The following is an 18513-nucleotide window of genomic DNA, read 5'->3' on the forward strand; positions in this document are numbered from 1 at the left end:
GGCAAGTTAGACAAGAATACGTAATTGTATTTGTAAGAAGAACAGTAAAGTAAAATGATCACAATGCTCTCTGGAAGTCAGAATCAAGATCACAAGGCCCTCTCTCTCTCTCTCTCTCTCTCTCTCTCTATCTCTCTCTCTCTCTCTCTCTGTGTCCCGTTCCTCGGTCCATCTGCCCCCTCCCTCGTCCCTCCTGCCCCACATCCCTTTCTCCATCTCTTATCCAGATGCAAAGAGCAGTCAGTAATCGGATGAGAGCAGATTTGATTCAAAAGGCTCCCCTTAAAATCTCAGCCAGTCGGATTTAAAACTCACTCTCCTGCTCGCCTTTTACCCCCCCTCGGCCTCCACACACACCACCACCCCCACCCCCACCACCACCACCACCACCACCTCTCTCGCCGGCTCGCTCTTCCTGTGTTAATGCACTTCACTATCCAGCAAACCCCTTAGCAGTCATTTAATCACCTGGAACAATGGCAGGGTCCCAGGGACAGAATGGCAAAAGGGTAATAGCATGAGTAAGACACATTACTACACTCATTATCAAAGCAATTTTCCATCTGGAATAAAGGCCTGAAATCCCCCTGCGATCAACTTCAGGGGCAGCGTAGTCATCAGCAGTTAAAGGTAAGAGACACACAGCAGTCGAGGTGTTTGGAGCACTACAAAGGCCGTAGAGCAGCACTCAAAGTTCTTTTTCCCATATTTCAGATGATTTTATATTCATTTTAGGGATTACAGATGGAAAAGGGTAGAGCCCAATGGCAAACAATTAAAGCAAATCCCTTTCTTCTACAGAGTCACTCCCTCCTTCACTCCCTTCCTCTCATTTTCACTTCAAACAAATTAGAGGCAAATCCACTTGGTCATGTGTTTTGACAGGGACACTCATTCAAATAGTGAGAGAGAGAGAGAGAGAGAGAGAGAGAGAGAGAGAGAGAGAGACAGAGAGAGAGAGTGAGAGCGAGAGCGAGAGAGAGAGATTGCTGCAGGGACACAAACACAGATAAGATCTACGAAAATATTCTCTCCTATCAGTTTTCAAGGTAAGATAAAGGAAATAGCATCATGACAATTGATTGCCTCACTACAAAAGTGATTTCATTGTAATATCTGGTATGTGGGATGATGTTATAGCTGGGGTTGCTTGTGTTGTACTACTTTACTGTGAAGTGTATGAAGTCAGCGACACACAGTAGTCTAAGTCAGATGTTTCTGTTTATATTGTCTATTTCTCTATTTGAACACTTCTGCGTGTGTAAAGTTGGCTTGTATCTCCTGTAACTACGCTGTGGCTCCTCGCTTCTGCCTTGATTACATTTTTCACACTGTACGAATTTGTCCATTAGGTGATTGATTTACTGCTAAACAATGTTCTTTTAATCATGGCATTATCAAATTTAATAGCCATCAAAGTTAAGCGAGAATTCATTGGAGTGTGACAAACGTCCTCACAGCAAAAGCCCTAATATTGTTGTGCATTTGCCAGCAACTGAAAGGTTATTGTCAGTTGAGAGATGTGAGTATTGATATAGCAATGACATTCCTACAGGACCTACAGGTTTGTGTTTGCAGACAGGGCGTGAAAGTGTCACATCATCTGAAGAACAAATACTTTCACTGCTAGTACATGCTGAGGTGTACAATGTTATTCCTTAACATTTATACTGGGTGCATGCGTGTGTTTGTGCGCATTTGTGTGTGTGTGTCTCTCGGAGTGCACTTACACCGTGTGGGTTTCTGTGTGTGATGCGTGTTTATGAAAGTTTGCAAAGTAGTTGAAGCCCGTTTGACTTGCAAAGCAGATGTTAGTTGTGCACGCTAAAGCTTTGGAGGTTTGAAATCATTCGGGTACAGTACATGAAGGTAGATTTCTGTTTCAAGATAAGGGGGGTGTTTTAAGGACAGGAGAAAGCTGCAAATCATTGTTTGTTTTCCTGTATTGCTTCTTATTAAGTGAATTGTGTTTGTTCTTTCCCTGCCTTCTCCTCTCCTTCATTTCAGGATAATCAGCTGCCTGTCATCTCTCCCTGTCTCCATTGGTGACAGTGCCTAACAGCCATAGCCATGGGTGAAATGGAGGAAATGAGAAAGGAGATGGACAACCTCAAAGATCAGATCACTGTGAGTATCTTAATCCATATCAACACCTTTTATACCAAAATGATTTCATATCTGGCACGATAACAGGAAAATGAACTCAGTTGAACCTGAACCTGTCCATCACCCAAAATAGCTGTATGTTATTCAGAACTACAACTAAGATCAATACTGGCAGAATCTGACCACTTGCTTGTATTTGCTCTTCAGGCCGCCCGTAAGGATGTGCAGGACACCACACTGCAGGAGGCAACAGCTAGTGTCACTGTGGTGGGGCGGGTCCAGCTGAAGACCAGGAAGACATTAAGGGGTCACCTCGCCAAGATCTACGCCATGCACTGGTGCCTGACAGACTCCAAGTAAGAGACAAGATCTGATGGTTTTCCATTTAACTTAACACAAACTTAGTGCAGGGAGACCCAATAAATCAAGGTGGGAGTTCTGATTTATAATTAGATCTATGACGTACACTTTCATCTGAATGGATGGACAAAATTCATTTGTTTGTATTTAATCTTCATTTGAATATGTGGCCTGACACACCTTACACGTGTCCTCGTTCCTCTGTCTCCCCCTGCTGTCAATAAATATCAATGTCACTGTTCCAGGCTGTGCGTCAGTGCCTCTCAAGATGGAAAACTCATAGTGTGGGACAGCATCACAACTAACAAGGTAGGACACAGGATGCAAATCAATCTGAATCTTAATCTTAGTCTCTGTGCATGTATCCACCTTCAAATCGCACATTTACCCTCTGTTGTAGAATGTTTGTGGCCCAGGTTCAGACTCAGTATTTGATCCAGATCTGTGTTTCCAGGTGAACGCCATCCCACTCAAGTCATCATGGGTAATGACTTGTTCCTATGCACCCTCTGGAAACCTGGTGGCTTGTGGTGGTCTGGACAACATGTGCTCCATCTACAACCTCAAGGGCAAAGATGGCAACGTGAAGGTCATGCGTGAGCTGGCTGCACACACAGGTACGACGACCCAGTTTGGAAATGTTTATAAGCTGCCAATGCTCTAATGTTGTTGAGAGTTTCTCTCCAACTGTGTCTCATGCCTACAAAGCCTTTGATTTCCCAGTTTTCTTTCACTTTAAGATGCAGTGCCTCATATTTCTTTGGTTGTCCAGGTTACTTGTCCTGCTGTCGTTTCGTTAGTGACACTGAGATCATCACTAGCTCTGGTGACTGCACCTGGTAAGAATACAAATTGAATCACTTCCTAACTCATCTAAAAAGAAGTTCATATGCGGTGTATTGGGATTATCACACGTCGTCGCACATTTGCTTTCCACATCTAGTGCACTATGGGATATTGAGACAGGGACCCAGAAGACCATCTTTGCAGGACACCAGGGAGACTGCATGTCCTTGGCTGTGTCTCCAGACTTCAAAATGTTCATCTCAGGGGCGTGTGACTACACAGCCAAGCTGTGGGACATTAGAGAGGGCACCTGCAGACAGACCTTCGCAGGCCACGAGAGTGACATCAATTCCATTGGGGTGAGAATGAAGAGCATTTTTTCTGATCAATCAGATTGTCAAAACTGTGTATTAGTTTTGATCATGCTTCTAATCAATCATTCCTTCCTCCAGTTCTTTCCAAACGGTAACGCAGTGATAACAGGGTCAGATGACGCCACCTGTAAGCTTTACGACATGCGAGCTGACCAGGAGCTCATGACCTACCAGGACTCCAGCATCATGTGTGGGGTGACCTCCCTGGCTCCCTCCCTGTCAGGACGCCTGTTACTGGCTGGGTATGATGATTTCAACGTCAACATCTGGGACACGCTTAAGGCTGAGCGAGTGGGTGAGTACAAGATCAAGAAGTCGTCGTTTTTATCTTTGAGGAATTTCACCAAGTTGTTGAGTTGCTCATATTGTGTTGTTACTTGTGTGCGGTCATCCAGGTGTGCTGGCTGGTCACGACAACAGAGTGAGCTGCATCGGCGTGTCCGCAGATGGGATGGCGTGTTGCACAGGATCCTGGGACAGCTTCCTCAAAGTATGGAACTGAGCTGCACCAGCGGGCAGAAAGAAAGAGCAGGAGTAGGGGGTGTAATCATCTGTCTGGGAAAATGAGATGAAGACAAAAAAGAGGGGAAAGAATTTGGAGTTTGAGGGAGGGAAGAGGGGTGAGCAGCTGCATAGGGTGAGAAGAAGGTATTTCTATTGTGCCAAGTCCCATCTAATGTTGGAGAGGGGTTATGATGTGAGCAAGAATTCCACTTCTAGGTTACACATTGCTCTCTCACATTGCTTCTCACTTTATGGGGGATTTTGGGGAAGGGGCTAAAAAAACAGATCATTGTTGTCAAAAGTTAAATTGCTGTTTAAATTCGTAACATATGCACATCAACTGCAGCAATTGAAAGGATCACCCAATGAGAACACTTGCCAAATGGAAACGGTAGCACATTGGATGAGATAGAACTGAGTATGTGTCAGGTCACAGCCTAAATAGGTTCATAGCTGATGTAAAAGTAGAGTTTATATCAGGCAGATGTTAAATAATATGAGCGTGTGCATTTTGTTCTCAAACTGTTGTTTGTTCTTAGACTTGGTAGACTCCCTAGATGCTTTCAATTACTTTCTTTCCATTTTCTAACTTTAATTAAAACAGAGTCCTAGTTTGCAGATGTCTGCAGTAGTGTTTGTTTCGTATGTGATTGATGGACAATATTTACCATGAGTTGGGGTCTCATGTTTTGGCCTAATCCCTGGTAGTTAGACCTGAAAAGTGCTTTGAGTAAACTGCTAGCATTGACAGATGGTATAATAATGAGATACTTTTCATGGTTCATTGAGTACATAAAAAAAAAAGAATGACCCGTTGGTCTCAGGACAGGAGGACTTTTTCTACGAGTGTGTGTAATCCTGGCTATTGTGTGTATATGAGCGAGACGTATGAATCTGTATATATAACAGCTTAAGGATGACTCATGTACATACAGGAAGAAAGTCTTTAAGCACTCAGTAGCATCTGGACTCTCTCTTTCTCTCTCTCTCTCTTTCATCACTGGATACACACTGTGCAAAATAAAGCAATAGTATCTTTCATAAAATAATTGTGGGGTCTTGCGTTACATCATGTTTTATTGTCCATTCCTGATCTAGTTAATATGCCAACTATTTCTTCGTATTTAAAACATCCTCATCTATAAAATACCAATAGAATATCAAGTGAAGCCTCAGATATATCAGAATAAGTGATACAAATATTGCAGTTAAAGTTCTATAATAACTTTCAAGCAAAGGAAGACAGTCTGAATTGAATTTTAACTAAATCTATGTAGAAAGTTGAACACACTAATGCCAATTTCTGAAACCAGATATGATATAAACAAATTGGAATCAACACTAGTGTCAAAGTCAGCAGGGGTCCTGTTGAAGGACTTTTACGTGCAAGGTGGATATACTGTATATCCAAACACTTCACCTAACAATTGATGGCAGCTTAGCTTACATTCATTTTGTGTTGTCAGATGTTGGAGGATTAAACTGGCACCATGCATTGTCATATGAGCAAAGCAAAGGAACAAAACTATCTGCATAGATCAATAACAGAGATGAGCAGAACTGAAAGCAAATATTTTATTTATATTTACAAGATGAAATTTGGATGGAAGACAGACAGTGTATGGAAGAAAGGCTGAGGCAATATACATACAAATAGAAGAAACTTTACACTTAAAAGCTTGTTTTAGATAAAAACAAATGGCCGGATTCTGCAAGTTACTGCAAAGCATCATCTATTCTCCTTATCCAGAGCGACTGACAGGACTCTGCGGTCCATCAATCCGAGCCTCTGCCTGTCGGGGGTGGACACCTTCAGCTTTTTCTGGAAGATGAAGAGGCCAAGTTCAGTGGTTGATTCACTCAGGCACATCAATATGACAAACAAATTAAAGCAAGAGAGCGGCGTGTGTGTGTGTGTGTATCATAAGCAGTGTGTGTACCTGAGGACGCTGGTCCCTGGGCGAGTTGGTCTCTTTAAGGAGCTGCAGTGGGGAGCGGCCCTCAGCACGCCCAATACCTAGAGAAAACAAGTCAAAAAGGTCAAGCGACAACATCTGGTTACAGATAAGGAGGATCCCCAAGCGTGCTACACACCTTTCTGCTTCAGCTTTGCAGACGGTCCCTTATTTTCATTGACTGCGTTCTTCACAGCCACTTGGACGGCGAGGGGAGACGAGCCTCCTTTCCGGACGCGTCCTTGCACTCCTCTGGCTCTCAGGGCAGGGGCACCGAAGCCTTTACCCAACCACTGGGGCTTGAACACAGCTTGACTGGGGCTCTTTGAGTTTAAGTTGGGGCAGCGGATGCCAGTGCAGACCAGTGGCTCCTTTCGACTGGGGACTGGGCTGGGGGCAGCTGGGAGCTCAGAGGCAGTGGGTTCAGGAAGCAAACAGTCTTGAGCAACAACAAGCTCTTCCGTTTCCCCAGAGCAGAGTGTTTGCACAACATCATCTGGTTCCTCGGGAGATACTGAGACCACAGGAACATCTGCAGTAGAGGTAACTGGAGGCTCAACAGGGGCATCAGGGCACTCTGGTTCAGGGCTGACAGGTGGAAGAGCAAATGCGTGATCGATTCCATCCTCGAGGGGTTCCCCTTCTACTGCAGGCTCTGGGAACGAAGGGCTGTCAGGGTGCACCTCAGCATACGCGTGATCGATTCCAGCCTCAAGGGGCTCCACTTCTACTGCAGGCTCTGGGAACGAAGGGCTGTCAGGGTGCACCTCAGTATATGCGTGATCGATTCCAGCCTCGAGGGGCTCCACTTCTACTGCAGGCTCTGGGGATGATGGGCTGTCACGGTGCACCTCAGCAAAGATCTGGGTTGAGGTTGCTCCATTATGGCAAGTGATCAGACTCATGCTCAGCCTCTTGTGAACAGGAGTCTCCCTGGCCTCTTCAGCCTCCTCCAGACTATAGTCTGCCTCCGTTTCTACATTCACCTGTGCTTGAGGCGCCTCAACAACAACAAACGGACTTGACTCACCCACGCTATGGAGAGGGGGCAACATAGGGGCGGCTTGGAGGTTAGAATGCTCAAAGATGGATCCAAAATTCTGACACAGATGAGGGGTGATTAGAGGTTCGGCGGAGGCCAGCTCATCATCCTTAATGCCATCTTCTTCCATTTCAACACTGCAGGGTCTGAGGTTGGATGCAGAGTCCTTGACTTCTGCCTCATTGTGGAAAAGCCATCCCAGTCTGCGTGCAAAGGAGTCCACTGTTGCTGTAGAACAAATAGAGGACAATGTGTCAAACCAACAATTTTTACAGCTGGAAAAGTACAAATCCACATATGGTTGAGCAGCTAGTGAGTTACCTCTCACAGTCTCTCTGACAGGAGTGCGGCTGATGCCCACCGTAGGTGAGCGGGGGTCAGTGAATGCCAGGGGGCACTCACGCTTCACCAGAGCTGAAGTTCTGGACACAATCCCACCGATCTAGAAGCAGGAGAAACGGGTGTAAGGTAGGACAGTCTTCTTAGCTTTTGCTGCTCGGTAGCGTTTCAATATCTCAGCTTACCTGGATGGGTGTACGATCAATGCTCACTGAGGGAGAACGCGGGTCTGCCAGCTCACTCAGCCGCTGGTTTGGGATCACCCGGTCTGGTTTGGTCGCTGCGGTCTCAGACATCTTGCTCTCGCTGGATCCCATGATGCTTATCTAAAGTTGTCGGGCTCAATGGCAAACGCGGACTCTGTATGTTGTATGAGAAATCTGTAAGCTCTTACAGGCAAATGGAAAACGAACAGCTAGACGTTACGGTTAACCTAGTAATTAAGTAAATATATGTGGTTTTAACGTTAGCATTTATGTAGACAGTAGGGCTAACTAGGTAGCTGCAAGCTACCATACGGTTTCCGGACCATGTTCTTAAATTCTAGGTACATTATTATTCCGACAAAGTTAATAACTTCAAGATCAAGTTAAAGCAAGAAATTCTCTTAAATACCTGACACGAATTGTCTGTCAATCCAGGACACAGCTAGTACTCCAATGTCTCACTCTGAACTCTGACACAGACGGGACACGCAAGACTTTTAAAACATTTAAATGGTGGGGGTAAGCGCACGCTTTTTTCAAACTAACCAATCAGCGCTCGTATACGCCCGGCTTCCTCGGCGCTGATTGGGGCAGCGGGCGAGAGGTGGGCGCGGCGGCGCGTGATCAAATATTTGAAATATTGCATGTTGAAAACAAACATGTTTTTAAACCGCCACCTCTCTGGTATAACACGTTTCTCTTTTTATTTTTTTATGAATTTTTATGAATTTTTTTAATTATTGAATAAAACCATTTCATTTTAAGATGACCGATAGAAAATCATGAAAACTATATCCTCCATAACAAAACTTCCATTTATTTTTTGTTCAATGCAATATGATAGAGGAGATGAGCTGATTGGTTCAGTAATATTGAAAAAATCCAACAAAAGACATGTGGATTCAAAGCTTTATTGCTGATTATTATATTAAACATTGCAGTCAGGATATAACTAACCTGAAAACAATTATAGTGCAACAATTATGTTACAATACACAACAGCATTTTATTTATTTTTTACAATGAAGCAAATTGTTTTACAAGAGCAATATGAAAAAGAGCAAATGAGGGAGAGAACTCCTTTTCCTTGATATTACAATTATATGGTTTTATCATCCAATGTACGATTATGCCCCCCACCCATCTCCACACACACACACACACACACACACACACACACACACACACACACACACACACACACACACACACACACACACACACACACACACACACACACACACACACACACACACACACACACACACACACACACACACACACCATCATAACAATAACAGTCCTGCTGGTTATCAGTTCATTATCCTGGATAATAAATGATGAATGGAGAAAACGAGCAGATGAGGCACCTCAGACTAGTGTTTACAGTATGAAGAGGACATGGACCAGCCTAATTTTTCTCTCAAGAGTATTCAGTCTCTACTGCTGGTTAGCGGATACAGGATGGAGTCATCTCATTCTTCAGCTTTGTGAACAAATTTCAAAACAAAGAATGTGCCATTTCATTAAGCATGGTTTCTCAGAGTGGGTAGAATTGTCAGGAATAAACAGTGACATATTGTGTTTGTGTGTGTGCTAATGTCACAGCAGGTCAAAGTGCTGGCTGCTTCTCCTTTAAGTTTAAACTATTTATGATAGTCTGAGGTCTAAAGTCTCCAATGGTTGATGATTCACTTTCATTTCTTCAACCATCACTTGTTATTGTTCCACTCGTGCCCTGTTGTTCCAGTCTGATCAATTCATGTCCCCATTTTCTCCTTTTCGACTCTCATTCCATTCATCCCTCTCCTCTCTCTCCAGCTCACCCAAACACTTCACTCCCATCAGAACACATTCACACTCAATGAGCCCCCGCCCAGCCCCCAAAATGTCCGTCCTTCATTCAGGCCCACCTTCCACCTCTCTCTGGTAGAAGTGAGCCAGCAATGTGTCTAAGTCCCGGCGGTCAGCGGCGGCATACAGAGAGCTCTCTCCCATCATGCTTAGAGCCATGCGCAGGGTGGACCAGATGTTGTCAGACATCACTGTGGCCGCAGCACCCCCGAGTCCCCTTGCAGCTTGTGCTCCTGTGCCATCCCCAGCCGCTTGGCGCTGTAAGGACAGGGCTTCAAGGAAGTGCTCCACTGCCTCTCTGTGAAAATACGATAACGCAGGACAGGATGAAGAGATCATTTCACATTAGCTTGTTAGGTTTACCGTTAAAAACACAAATAAAAACACACAATTGCACCCTCACCTGTGTGCTCCTAAATTCACGCAGCTGATTCCCAAATTGTAACGACTGCGGACAAAACCTGGTTGCAATTCCAGGGCTCTCCTGTAGGCAGCTACCGCCTCTTCTGACCGGCTTCCATTCGCCAGCGTGGCTCCTAACTTATTCCACAGTAGGTAGTCCTGACGGAAAGAGTATAAAGGGACAGCTCAGACACAGACACAGGACGCAGCGTGAAGGGAAGAGGGGGTTATAACTCAATAGATTTTTTTGGCTGACCTGTGGTGTGACAGAGAGAGCAGCAGTGAAACAATCTACTGCTTTGTCATACTCTCCGCTCAGGTTGAACAGAACTCCCAGACCACACTGCAGCTGGGGGTCCACCTGGGCTGGATCAGAGTTGGCTGCACTCAGAAACAGGGACTGGACATCAGTAAACAAGGATCTGCAACAGGAAACATTGAAAGGAAATTGGCAAACATGAGTCAGATAGAGAGAAATGCACAATATTAAAAACATTTTGCTGGATGGACGTGTTTGTTGTGTTTTAAAGCTGAAAAAGTTGTGCATCCTATATGTGTGTATAAAAGTGAGCTCAAAATAAGATGCCGGCAGGAGAGAGTGATGCTCACTCTGGCAGCAGTGACCCAAACCTCTCCTTCTCCCTTTCTCTGGCGCTGTCATTTTGCCGTTCGCGCTCGCTCTGTTCCCACACAGAGCTGTATTTTGGATTGTGCTTTAGCCAGTCGCGAAGAATTTCACAGGCCTGCCTGTGCAGCGATTCGTTGGTGAAACTGACAGCCAATGCCATCAGAGCAGTCAGGTTGTCGTTCTTCAGCTCTATACATCTAATGGAAGAAGAGTGGAGAAATGAGGAATGGAAAGAGGAGATAGACTAGAGCCACCTGCAAAAAACACAACTTCCAATAAAAGTTTCAACTCCACAGTAAAGTAGTAATGCCCTACATGTGTGCATTGTTTATATCAGGCACAAAATACTGAATGGTTGCCTGCATGTTTTGCATCTGAGGGAAAAGATTAGAATGGCCATGTTGCAATTCTGACTTCAGACCTGCGGAGGGCGCTGATAGCAGCAAATTCTTGCTCGTTCTCTGCCTGAGAGGTCCCCAGATATTGCCAAGCCTGCAAAAATGAAAAGAGAGAATGATCAAAGCCTCATTACAGCAAACTTCTCTGGATATATGCTCAAAAACAAAGACATGACTGAGGACACTTTTGTTTTCATATCTAAGACTCTCCCTCACCAGCTGGTTGTCTGGTTCTCTCTGTACAGCACTTTCAAAGAACCGCACGGCACCAGGGATGTCCCCTGCTTCCATCCTCTTCACTCCTTCTGCCAAGGGGTCCGGGTGGGACATGTAAGGGTTATCCTCTTCAAACTGGTACCCCTTGAACAACAAGAATGGAAAAAAGGCAGACAAGAGTGTTTGTGATGTGCATGACTTAATGCAGGGACAGCATCAGGATCATGAAGTAGTGTAACAACTGTAATCTGCTGTTTTAGAAATCAAGGAGCGTCATCTGTTATAAAAGGCTGAAATCCTGAGTCACAGGTCAGATATACATGTATGTCAGCAGGTACCTGTGCTGAACAGGTCGACAGCTACCTTGTCATAAGAAGTGCTGAGTAGTTGGTCGAAGTCAGACAGCCACGGATGGCTCTCTGCGTCCCTCTTAGCCATCTCCTCCCACTCCTGTTGCAACTTCTCCCAGAAATCCACATCGCTCTGACAACACAACAGTGGCACACATCTTTACTTCACAGTTTTTCAACATTCTTTTCAGAGGTAAAGCTGAGTGATTGTGTTGAGAAGTGAGACCAAGACTCAGTTACGATATAGATTTCATCTAAAGGCTATAAGTTGCCCTTTTTTCTTGTCTCACCTCCACAGCTGCTTTGGCCTGTTGGAAATCTGGTCCTGTTGTGGTGAACTCATCCACCCAGGACTCAGCTGAGTCCTGTGACACCTGAATAGGAAGCGAGACAGTGGTTCAGACGGTGGTTGGCTGAAGCCTGTGTGTGCTGGCAGAGAGACTTGTTATTTGGGCTGAAAACCAGAACGTCAAATAGGAGAGGATCGGATGAGAAAATGAATGAAGAGATGGAAACATGGAAGAAGAATCAGAAACACACACTTCCTCCTAATCTTCCGTCCACTTCGTCCTGATTAAGGCTTGAGGTTTTATTTTCAAATCATTAAATATCTCTCTGTACCCACAGCAGAATTCATTGATGGGTGTCTCTTCTGTAGTTTATGTGCAGGACAACATACTATATACTACATATGTAGCAAAGTGTTCGTGCACAGAGCAATAACTGCAGCTAAAGAGCTACCTAACAAAGCCAAAAGCTATGTGACAGTCCAGCGCCACCTAATGTCCTGTTGTGACATGGCACTGTCACACTGACCACAGCGGTCCTACCTGCCTGAAGACCTTGGCCCAGTGCTCGGCCTGTTTAGCCTTAGTTTTCTCAATCTTCTCATTGCTCTCTGGGGATTCCAAGGGAAGACTCCCTCCCCCAGTCTCCTTCAGGAACTATGGCGGAAGGCAAGGAGTGGTGGTGGGGATGGGAAAATGTTGGGACGAGGCGGGAGCGGTTGGTGGAGAAGTAATATTAAACAGTATAACAGGAGATGTATGGCAGTTGTTAAGTGGGGGGAATGGCAAGCCGAGAGTTTGAAGGCAAGTCAAAAAAAAGGTAAACGTTAAGAGGGCAACTAAGTGTAACACAGCCATGGCTACGAATGCAGACATTGGTCAGAAACAAGACCGTGAGATGCACAGTACGTTACGAGCATAAATATAAAAGGTGAAAACAGTTTGTAGGGGAGAAAAGTACTTAGTTTAACTCAGGAATTTCCATCTGCAGTGATGTGCTGCCTTAAGATTCTTATTACAGGAAAGAGTAGCGGCTGCTTTTTGGGTTACATTAGTGGAAAATATTAGACTGCATCAGATACTGGGGCGATGAGTCACAAGGCAGGGGGCTATACTGTGGAGAAGTGAACCAGTGTGCTTTCCCAGTGCATTCCCAGTTGCAACCGTCCCATTGCCAATGGGAGGCGACTCGTACCTGCTTGAGGTTGGAGGCCCAGTTGTGAGCCTCCTGGGCCTGAGCTTTATCTGTGAGCTGTTTGTCTGCTCTGCTTTCCACTGTGACACTGCCCTCGCCAATCTGCCTAATGAACCGCAGGAACTACACAACAACGGAAAAACGACAACACAACAGCATTTACTATTACTGACCAGTCACTGCATCGTCATACCAACAAACAGTGCTGCTACGTTCTGTGCAAGACCTTGCGGGCGTTTGTATGGCATCAAATGGAAAGTTTGCCAGATACAATAATCTTGATGGCCACAGTTAAACAGGTATCATGTGTTTCTAACAGAACTAAAGGAATAGAGAAAGGATATGATGATATGGTGTAAAAAATAAAAAGAGTGAGCGATGCAATGTCAGAAACACAACAACACTGCTCACCTCTGTGTTCTGTAACTTGGGGTCGTCGACCTTTGCGACGAGTTCATTGGCTGTCTGCCTCAGCTCATCTCCTGCTTGGTACTCCTTTGTCCTATCAGATCCACCGCAACACACGTGTTAGTACAATAAAGAGAATCGTTAGTTATAAAAGCTTTTGACTTTCTATACATAGGCTGGAACTCATTAATTCACATGGAAGGTGGCAGACTGTTATACTGTGACTACATTATGACGTCAATGACATTTGTACAGTACACTTGCAGTCGATACATACAATACACTACATCCACAATACAATACATCCACTTAGTCAGAACATTATCAAGGTCTTCCACTAGATTTCATTGTTGTAGACATGCATTCAAATGTACTCTCCTTGGCCTACCTGTGCTCCTTTTGTCACCTACACTTGCAGCCTACACATTTCTTATTATTACCTACTTATTCCATGCATTTTTTTATCCATAGGTTTCAATCCTCTTACCACTCCTGGTCCTTGTCTCCCAAGTCTCCAAGCCACAACTTCTCCTCCGACTGCTCCAGATATTCCTCCGCCCAGCGTCCAGGATCTGATGCAAACAGCAAAGTGCACAGTGTCAAAGTGTCAAAGTGTCCGAGCTGCAGCACATTTCACACACAAAACAACAGAGAGCAAAAAAAAAAGAAACAATCAAACAAACAAATGCTACCTGCAGCCTCAGCGATAAACTCTTTTGTCCAATCAGCATCTGCTGCGTCGCCGAGAGCAGTGAGGCCCGGCGCGGCGCTGGAGTCGGCCCCTGAGAGAAACTCAGCCGACCAGTCACCGGAGAGCGCCAACGCCGCCACATCTGGAGCTGTGACAAACAAACACACCGTGCTCACTGCAAAGGGTTGGTGGTCAAGCCTCCGTCAGCTAAGTGCCACTGGTCACACAAACACTGAAAATGAAAACTAATAAAGCATACCTCTCTGTGGAGCCTGTCGGTAGCTCTGCTGGTCAATCTGCTGCATTTCCTCCAACAGCTGACCCATGTCAAAGGTGTGGGGGGGCCGCGGCGGTGCCTGAAGGAACTCATTTACCAGCTGGAGCACAAAACAAAAACAACTACTGCACTTTATGATGTTTTAATATAAGTCAGAAACTGCACAGGATTTTTTTTTATTGATCCCATCATACTACTTTACAGTGTATAGTCAATAGAATATGTGTATATGTGATGAAGAATAAGCTCTGACCTCTTCTTCAGTTGCAATTTCAATGGGAGTGGGGGGAATCTGAGGGTGAAACGGACAAGCAGTTTAAAATCTCTTTTCATGCCACAAAGACTTCACCGACATTTACAGATTTTGTGCTGATAAAAGTTAATGTGGAGAATCTGAGGAATATAAAAGCTGATTAGTTTGTACACGCTGTGGGAGAAGGATATGAATGACACACGTATGGATTCATGTGGTGTTCCATATTGCAAACCCTAATGAATGTCTGCTTAATTACTCACCGTGGGTGTTGACCGGTGCCGCCAAGCCCCCCCTTCGTTTGTCATGTGACCGGTCAACTTCATGAGGGGATTGGCTCCCCCACATTCTGCCTCCACCAAATCCCGCATTGCCATGGCAACACAAGGATGAGGTAAACCAAGTCAGACCACCTGAGAACTGAGAGGGAAAAGAACAGATGCATCGGTCAGGTTCATTCATTTAGACCAATTTTGTGTGGAAAACATTCAATCGGTGCTCATGTTCAGTGGGGAGATACATTCAAAGGTTTTATTCTACAAGCCTTGACTGATAAGTTCTGATTCTAGCATAACAATATCACTCAGATGTTGCGGATGCTTATTTTTCCAACATCATTTTTTATTTTTTTCGTTGGCAATCCGTTAACATCAACAGAACATGCTTTAATGTTTCTAAGCCCATAAGTGCTGATGTCATGAGGTGCACACACTGTCCCAGATACTTGCATCATGTGACACAACCCAACTCAAGCTCCATTTCCTGTGTTCTGTGGATTAGACTGAGGTCAGGTGGATAATATGATGTGCAGCAAAAAAGACAACATTTAAGATATTGTCAGAAATCCCAGATGATATCTCTCCTAGCTCCAGCTTCTCCTCTTTATCCATCTTATTTTCTTCAAAAATGGAAAATAGTAAAAACATGTACATCACTGGTTTAATCTGTCACTGCGGCTCCAAACACTGAAACTAATGTTACACAGTCCATGATGCACTGACCTATATATCCAATCCTGCTGATGAACAGCTGACTGACAACACATGGCGGCCTTCTCTGCTCTATAACCCTCCCTCACGAGATGGAGCCACAATTTGTATCACTAACAACATCAGGAACAGAATTTCCATCTCCTGTCATCTTCTCTGGGATATTACATTAAAGTAAAACACACAATCAAATAACTTCAAACAAACTCCAATCTAAAGGTGATCTGTTTTTTGTTGTTCTGACTGCATTTTACATTTATGGATGTTTTTCCCCACTGATTGAAGCAGCGCTGGATGATTAGGGTCAAGAGGATTAGACACAGATATTAATACACACACTATCATAGCTAAGCTGCAGATGGCAAACGTGACACCTGTTCACTTGCTCACTTACATTTAGCAATTGTAGAGAAACGGAATACTGCCATTGCAGATGAATCTGTTTGGTTGGTTAATTGATTAACCCTTTAGTGTACAAAATGAATAAAATATTGAAAAATGTGACACTCTGACAGAAATGTCTTATTGACTCTCAATAACATTCCGAAACTAAAATGATTAAAAATGACTACATTAACGATTATATAAAGCAAAGAAAATCACAAAAGCCTCACAACGTTGAGAATAGAACCAGCACAAGTAGCATTTTCACTTGATAAGGGACTTATCCTTAATGGGAAACGAAATGATCTCCTCATTTTAGTAATGCATTCGAAATTTTAATTACATACCAGATATAAATACTCTGTTTAGATTTGATTAAAGGTCCGAATCTGTACTATTGATTCGTGTAAATGCATTTGACACATGATAAAAACTCATAATGATCACTTAGATGTAACAAATTGATAATAGCTGTGATTTCAGTGGTTTATGTCAGCTTTGTATTCATGTGTACACACCTGAAAACAACATGTGAGGAGTCATAATGTTAGCTTGACTGGGAAAACTGCAACATAAGCTTAGCTACGGTTAGCCTCTTTATCTGTTATGGAGTTAACATGCAGCAAATTAAACAGTAAGTCAAATAAAGCGGGTTTCCGGGACTAATGAGCCCTTTGGCATCCAACAAAGGCGCCTGTGATGTGTGCAGTTAGCCTAGCTGCGATGCTAGCTGCAGCAGGGCCAGTGCGGTGCTCGGTGCTGGAGCGAGCCGCCAGCAGAGCACGAAGACACGGCTACATCATGTTCATCTCACCGCCGACAGCTGCTGCTGCTGCTGGTGCCGACACGACAAGTCCCTCTTCTCCGCTCTCTCCTCCGTCTGCTTTCACGACCGTACGAGAAAGAGAAAGTTACCGCATCCAGGCTGTCAAAAAGCTCCCGGTAACTCTCCGAAACAGGTCCCGGTGTGTTAACAGCGACTCTGTTTTATTTACCTTCCTCCATGACACACAAAACCCACACCGAGCGAGCGCTGTAACCTACGTAGGTTCTGCATTCTCAAACTGTTTTACGTAGGAAAGATGTCGGGGCGGAAGGTGGGGAAACGGACGAAGCTACGGCGTAAGCGCCCGGTGTAACGTCAAAAAAGGTTAAACAAAAACCGCTCCTTTGGAAACGGCGTAGAAGAATTTATCAAAAGAAACTGATTCAGTGTTTCAGTTTAGATGTGTAACACAAATACAATGTTTTACGTCGAAAACAGATATTGAGCAAGAGAGCAAAGTCCAGCAACTATGAACCTTATAACCCTACTGAATATTGAATGTATAGAGGCCTACAAATGACTATTGATGTATCATTTTATGGATATATAATCTAATGAATTTCATCTACCATAATTGATCATCCACAATATCACTAAACATTAAAATAAAAATGTCTGACCCTATTGTCCACTTGTCTGTCATGTCGTTTGCTGTGATTTCAGTAATTGGCAATTTGTGCGAGAAAGAGTTCTGGAGCTTAAGGCCTGTTATGTAGAGGGGGTTTGTGTCAAAATGTATTGCACTTACATGTCTATAATACATTTGAGTTAAATTAAGTGATCACAGAGTAATTGGCAAACCTGGGCCAGGTAGTGCTCCAGCATAGGAGTCAATTTTAGCTGCTGTGTGTAACAGCTGTGCCTTTTTTATCCTGTGCCATTAACTCGACCCAGATGAGGGTGAGCAATTCAAGCAATACCTTTTGACATGCCATTCTTGTGTGGAAACACAAGGATGCCCATGCTGGCTTTGATCACAGCTGCTCATGAGACGGGTATCTACGCTGGAAAAACAACAGTCATACAAAGGGAGGTTCAATTGGAGGTGATTCTTGCCCAAGAATCCTCTAATGTTTGTAAAGCCATGTCTATGCAGCACTGATTGTTTATAATGCATTTTCCCATATACATTATAAGGAACATATACAGTATAATAGGTGTAATGTTGCCTTTGTGAAATTGTTTTTGGGCCTAATTAAGTAAGACCGTTTATGTTTATATATATTTTACAACGGATAGATTTCCCTTGTCTCAAAATTAATATCAAATTGAATGTTGATAAAATTGTTCCTCTATTTTTAAAATATTAACAATCCAAATCTGAAGACATCATATAGTGTTTTTATTATGAATTTTGTAATGTTTTCTGACAGTTCTCAATAACAATTATTCGGCATTATCCATGTTATCATTGTATCAATAATTACAGGTAATGTTCCAATAGCAACATAGTAATAATATAAGTTATTAATCAATGCAATTATTCCTTCTTAACATTACACTCAAAAATGACAGGCTTTATTTACTGACAGGTTTAGCACTGCACATTGAAAGGCTACACAGACAGACAGCAAGAGACACAGAGGGAGAGTGAGGGAGAGGCGAAGGAAAGAGGCAGGGAGAGAGGAAGGGAGGGGGGGAGGGGGGAAGGGAGGGAAGGAGGGAGGAAAGGTGAGGAGAAGC

The 18513-nt window shown here is 44.0% G+C and overlaps 3 protein-coding genes across 7 annotated transcripts; 1 reads left to right on the forward strand and 2 right to left on the reverse strand.

Moving 5' to 3' along the window:
* Nucleotides 1-885: 885 nt before the first annotated feature.
* On the forward strand, nucleotides 886-5179 carry gnb3a (guanine nucleotide binding protein (G protein), beta polypeptide 3a). Of its 3 annotated transcripts, none has more exons than XM_076154587.1 (9): nucleotides 886-1049; nucleotides 2008-2127; nucleotides 2314-2462; nucleotides 2712-2775; nucleotides 2921-3083; nucleotides 3239-3305; nucleotides 3410-3611; nucleotides 3705-3921; nucleotides 4022-5179. In XM_076154587.1, the coding sequence occupies exons 2-9, from the start codon at nucleotides 2071-2073 to the stop codon at nucleotides 4126-4128; spliced, it is 1026 nt and encodes a 341-aa protein (XP_076010702.1). In that variant the 5' UTR covers nucleotides 886-1049; nucleotides 2008-2070; the 3' UTR covers nucleotides 4129-5179. The 3 variants fall into 3 exon arrangements, with proteins under 3 accessions (XP_076010702.1, XP_076010704.1, XP_076010703.1); XM_076154589.1 differs by lacking the exon at nucleotides 886-1049 and adding an exon at nucleotides 1688-1869; XM_076154588.1 differs by lacking the exon at nucleotides 886-1049 and adding an exon at nucleotides 1688-1854.
* A 146-nt stretch (nucleotides 5180-5325) lies between these two features.
* On the reverse strand, nucleotides 5326-8182 carry cdca3 (cell division cycle associated 3). The gene is made up of 6 exons (XM_076154591.1): nucleotides 8082-8182; nucleotides 7652-7826; nucleotides 7449-7569; nucleotides 6225-7355; nucleotides 6071-6147; nucleotides 5326-5952 (listed from the first exon to the last, which is right to left on the reverse strand). Exons 2-6 carry the CDS (start codon nucleotides 7781-7783, stop codon nucleotides 5860-5862), a joined length of 1554 nt encoding a protein of 517 aa, XP_076010706.1. The 5' UTR covers nucleotides 7784-7826; nucleotides 8082-8182; the 3' UTR covers nucleotides 5326-5859.
* A 391-nt stretch (nucleotides 8183-8573) lies between these two features.
* Nucleotides 8574-17224, reverse strand: pex5 (peroxisomal biogenesis factor 5). Of its 3 annotated transcripts, none has more exons than XM_076154772.1 (16): nucleotides 16819-17224; nucleotides 14895-15051; nucleotides 14632-14670; nucleotides 14361-14478; nucleotides 14103-14249; nucleotides 13898-13982; nucleotides 13414-13504; nucleotides 13003-13125; nucleotides 11811-11894; nucleotides 11534-11653; nucleotides 11171-11314; nucleotides 10978-11048; nucleotides 10559-10753; nucleotides 10185-10350; nucleotides 9930-10087; nucleotides 8574-9824 (listed from the first exon to the last, which is right to left on the reverse strand). In XM_076154772.1, exons 2-16 carry the CDS (start codon nucleotides 15006-15008, stop codon nucleotides 9572-9574), a joined length of 1908 nt encoding a protein of 635 aa, XP_076010887.1. In that variant the 5' UTR covers nucleotides 15009-15051; nucleotides 16819-17224; the 3' UTR covers nucleotides 8574-9571. The 3 variants fall into 3 exon arrangements, with proteins under 3 accessions (XP_076010887.1, XP_076010886.1, XP_076010888.1); XM_076154771.1 differs by having other exon boundaries at nucleotides 10538-10753; nucleotides 16819-17223; XM_076154773.1 differs by lacking the exon at nucleotides 13003-13125 and having other exon boundaries at nucleotides 10538-10753; nucleotides 16819-17222.
* Between the last annotated feature and the right edge of the window lie 1289 nt (nucleotides 17225-18513).

The sequence above is a fragment of the Genypterus blacodes genome, unplaced genomic scaffold (genome assembly GCF_046128005.1).
Source record: "Genypterus blacodes isolate CSIRO-AG114 ecotype Tasmania unplaced genomic scaffold, CSIRO-AGI_Gbla_v1 ptg000063l_1, whole genome shotgun sequence".
NCBI classification, from domain to species: Eukaryota; Metazoa; Chordata; class Actinopteri; order Ophidiiformes; family Ophidiidae; genus Genypterus; species Genypterus blacodes.

What these genes read in the sequence shown, in the direction of transcription:
- gnb3a (XM_076154587.1), top strand. Translation starts at nt 2,071, where the DNA reads ATGGGTGAAATGGAGGAAATGAGAAAGGAGATGGACAACCTCAAAGAT. An exon ending in TGGTGCCTGACAGACTCCAA is followed by an intron (nt 2,463 to 2,711) that starts GTAAGAGACAAG and finishes TCACTGTTCCAG; the next exon opens with GCTGTGCGTCAGTGCCTCTC. An exon ending in GCTTAAGGCTGAGCGAGTGG is followed by an intron (nt 3,922 to 4,021) that starts GTGAGTACAAGA and finishes GCGGTCATCCAG; the next exon opens with GTGTGCTGGCTGGTCACGAC.
- cdca3 (XM_076154591.1), bottom strand. Translation starts at nt 7,783, where the DNA reads ATGGGATCCAGCGAGAGCAAGATGTCTGAGACCGCAGCGACCAAACCA. An exon ending in TGCAAAGCTGAAGCAGAAAG is followed by an intron (nt 6,148 to 6,224) that starts GTGTGTAGCACG and finishes TGTTTTCTCTAG; the next exon opens with GTATTGGGCGTGCTGAGGGC. An exon ending in CCAGGGACCAGCGTCCTCAG is followed by an intron (nt 5,953 to 6,070) that starts GTACACACACTG and finishes TTCATCTTCCAG; the next exon opens with AAAAAGCTGAAGGTGTCCAC.
- pex5 (XM_076154771.1), bottom strand. Translation starts at nt 15,008, where the DNA reads ATGGCAATGCGGGATTTGGTGGAGGCAGAATGTGGGGGAGCCAATCCC. An exon ending in GGGCCTCCAACCTCAAGCAG is followed by an intron (nt 11,895 to 13,002) that starts GTACGAGTCGCC and finishes CTTCCTATTCAG; the next exon opens with GTGTCACAGGACTCAGCTGA. An exon ending in AGGCCAAAGCAGCTGTGGAG is followed by an intron (nt 11,654 to 11,810) that starts GTGAGACAAGAA and finishes TTGTGTTGTCAG; the next exon opens with AGCGATGTGGATTTCTGGGA.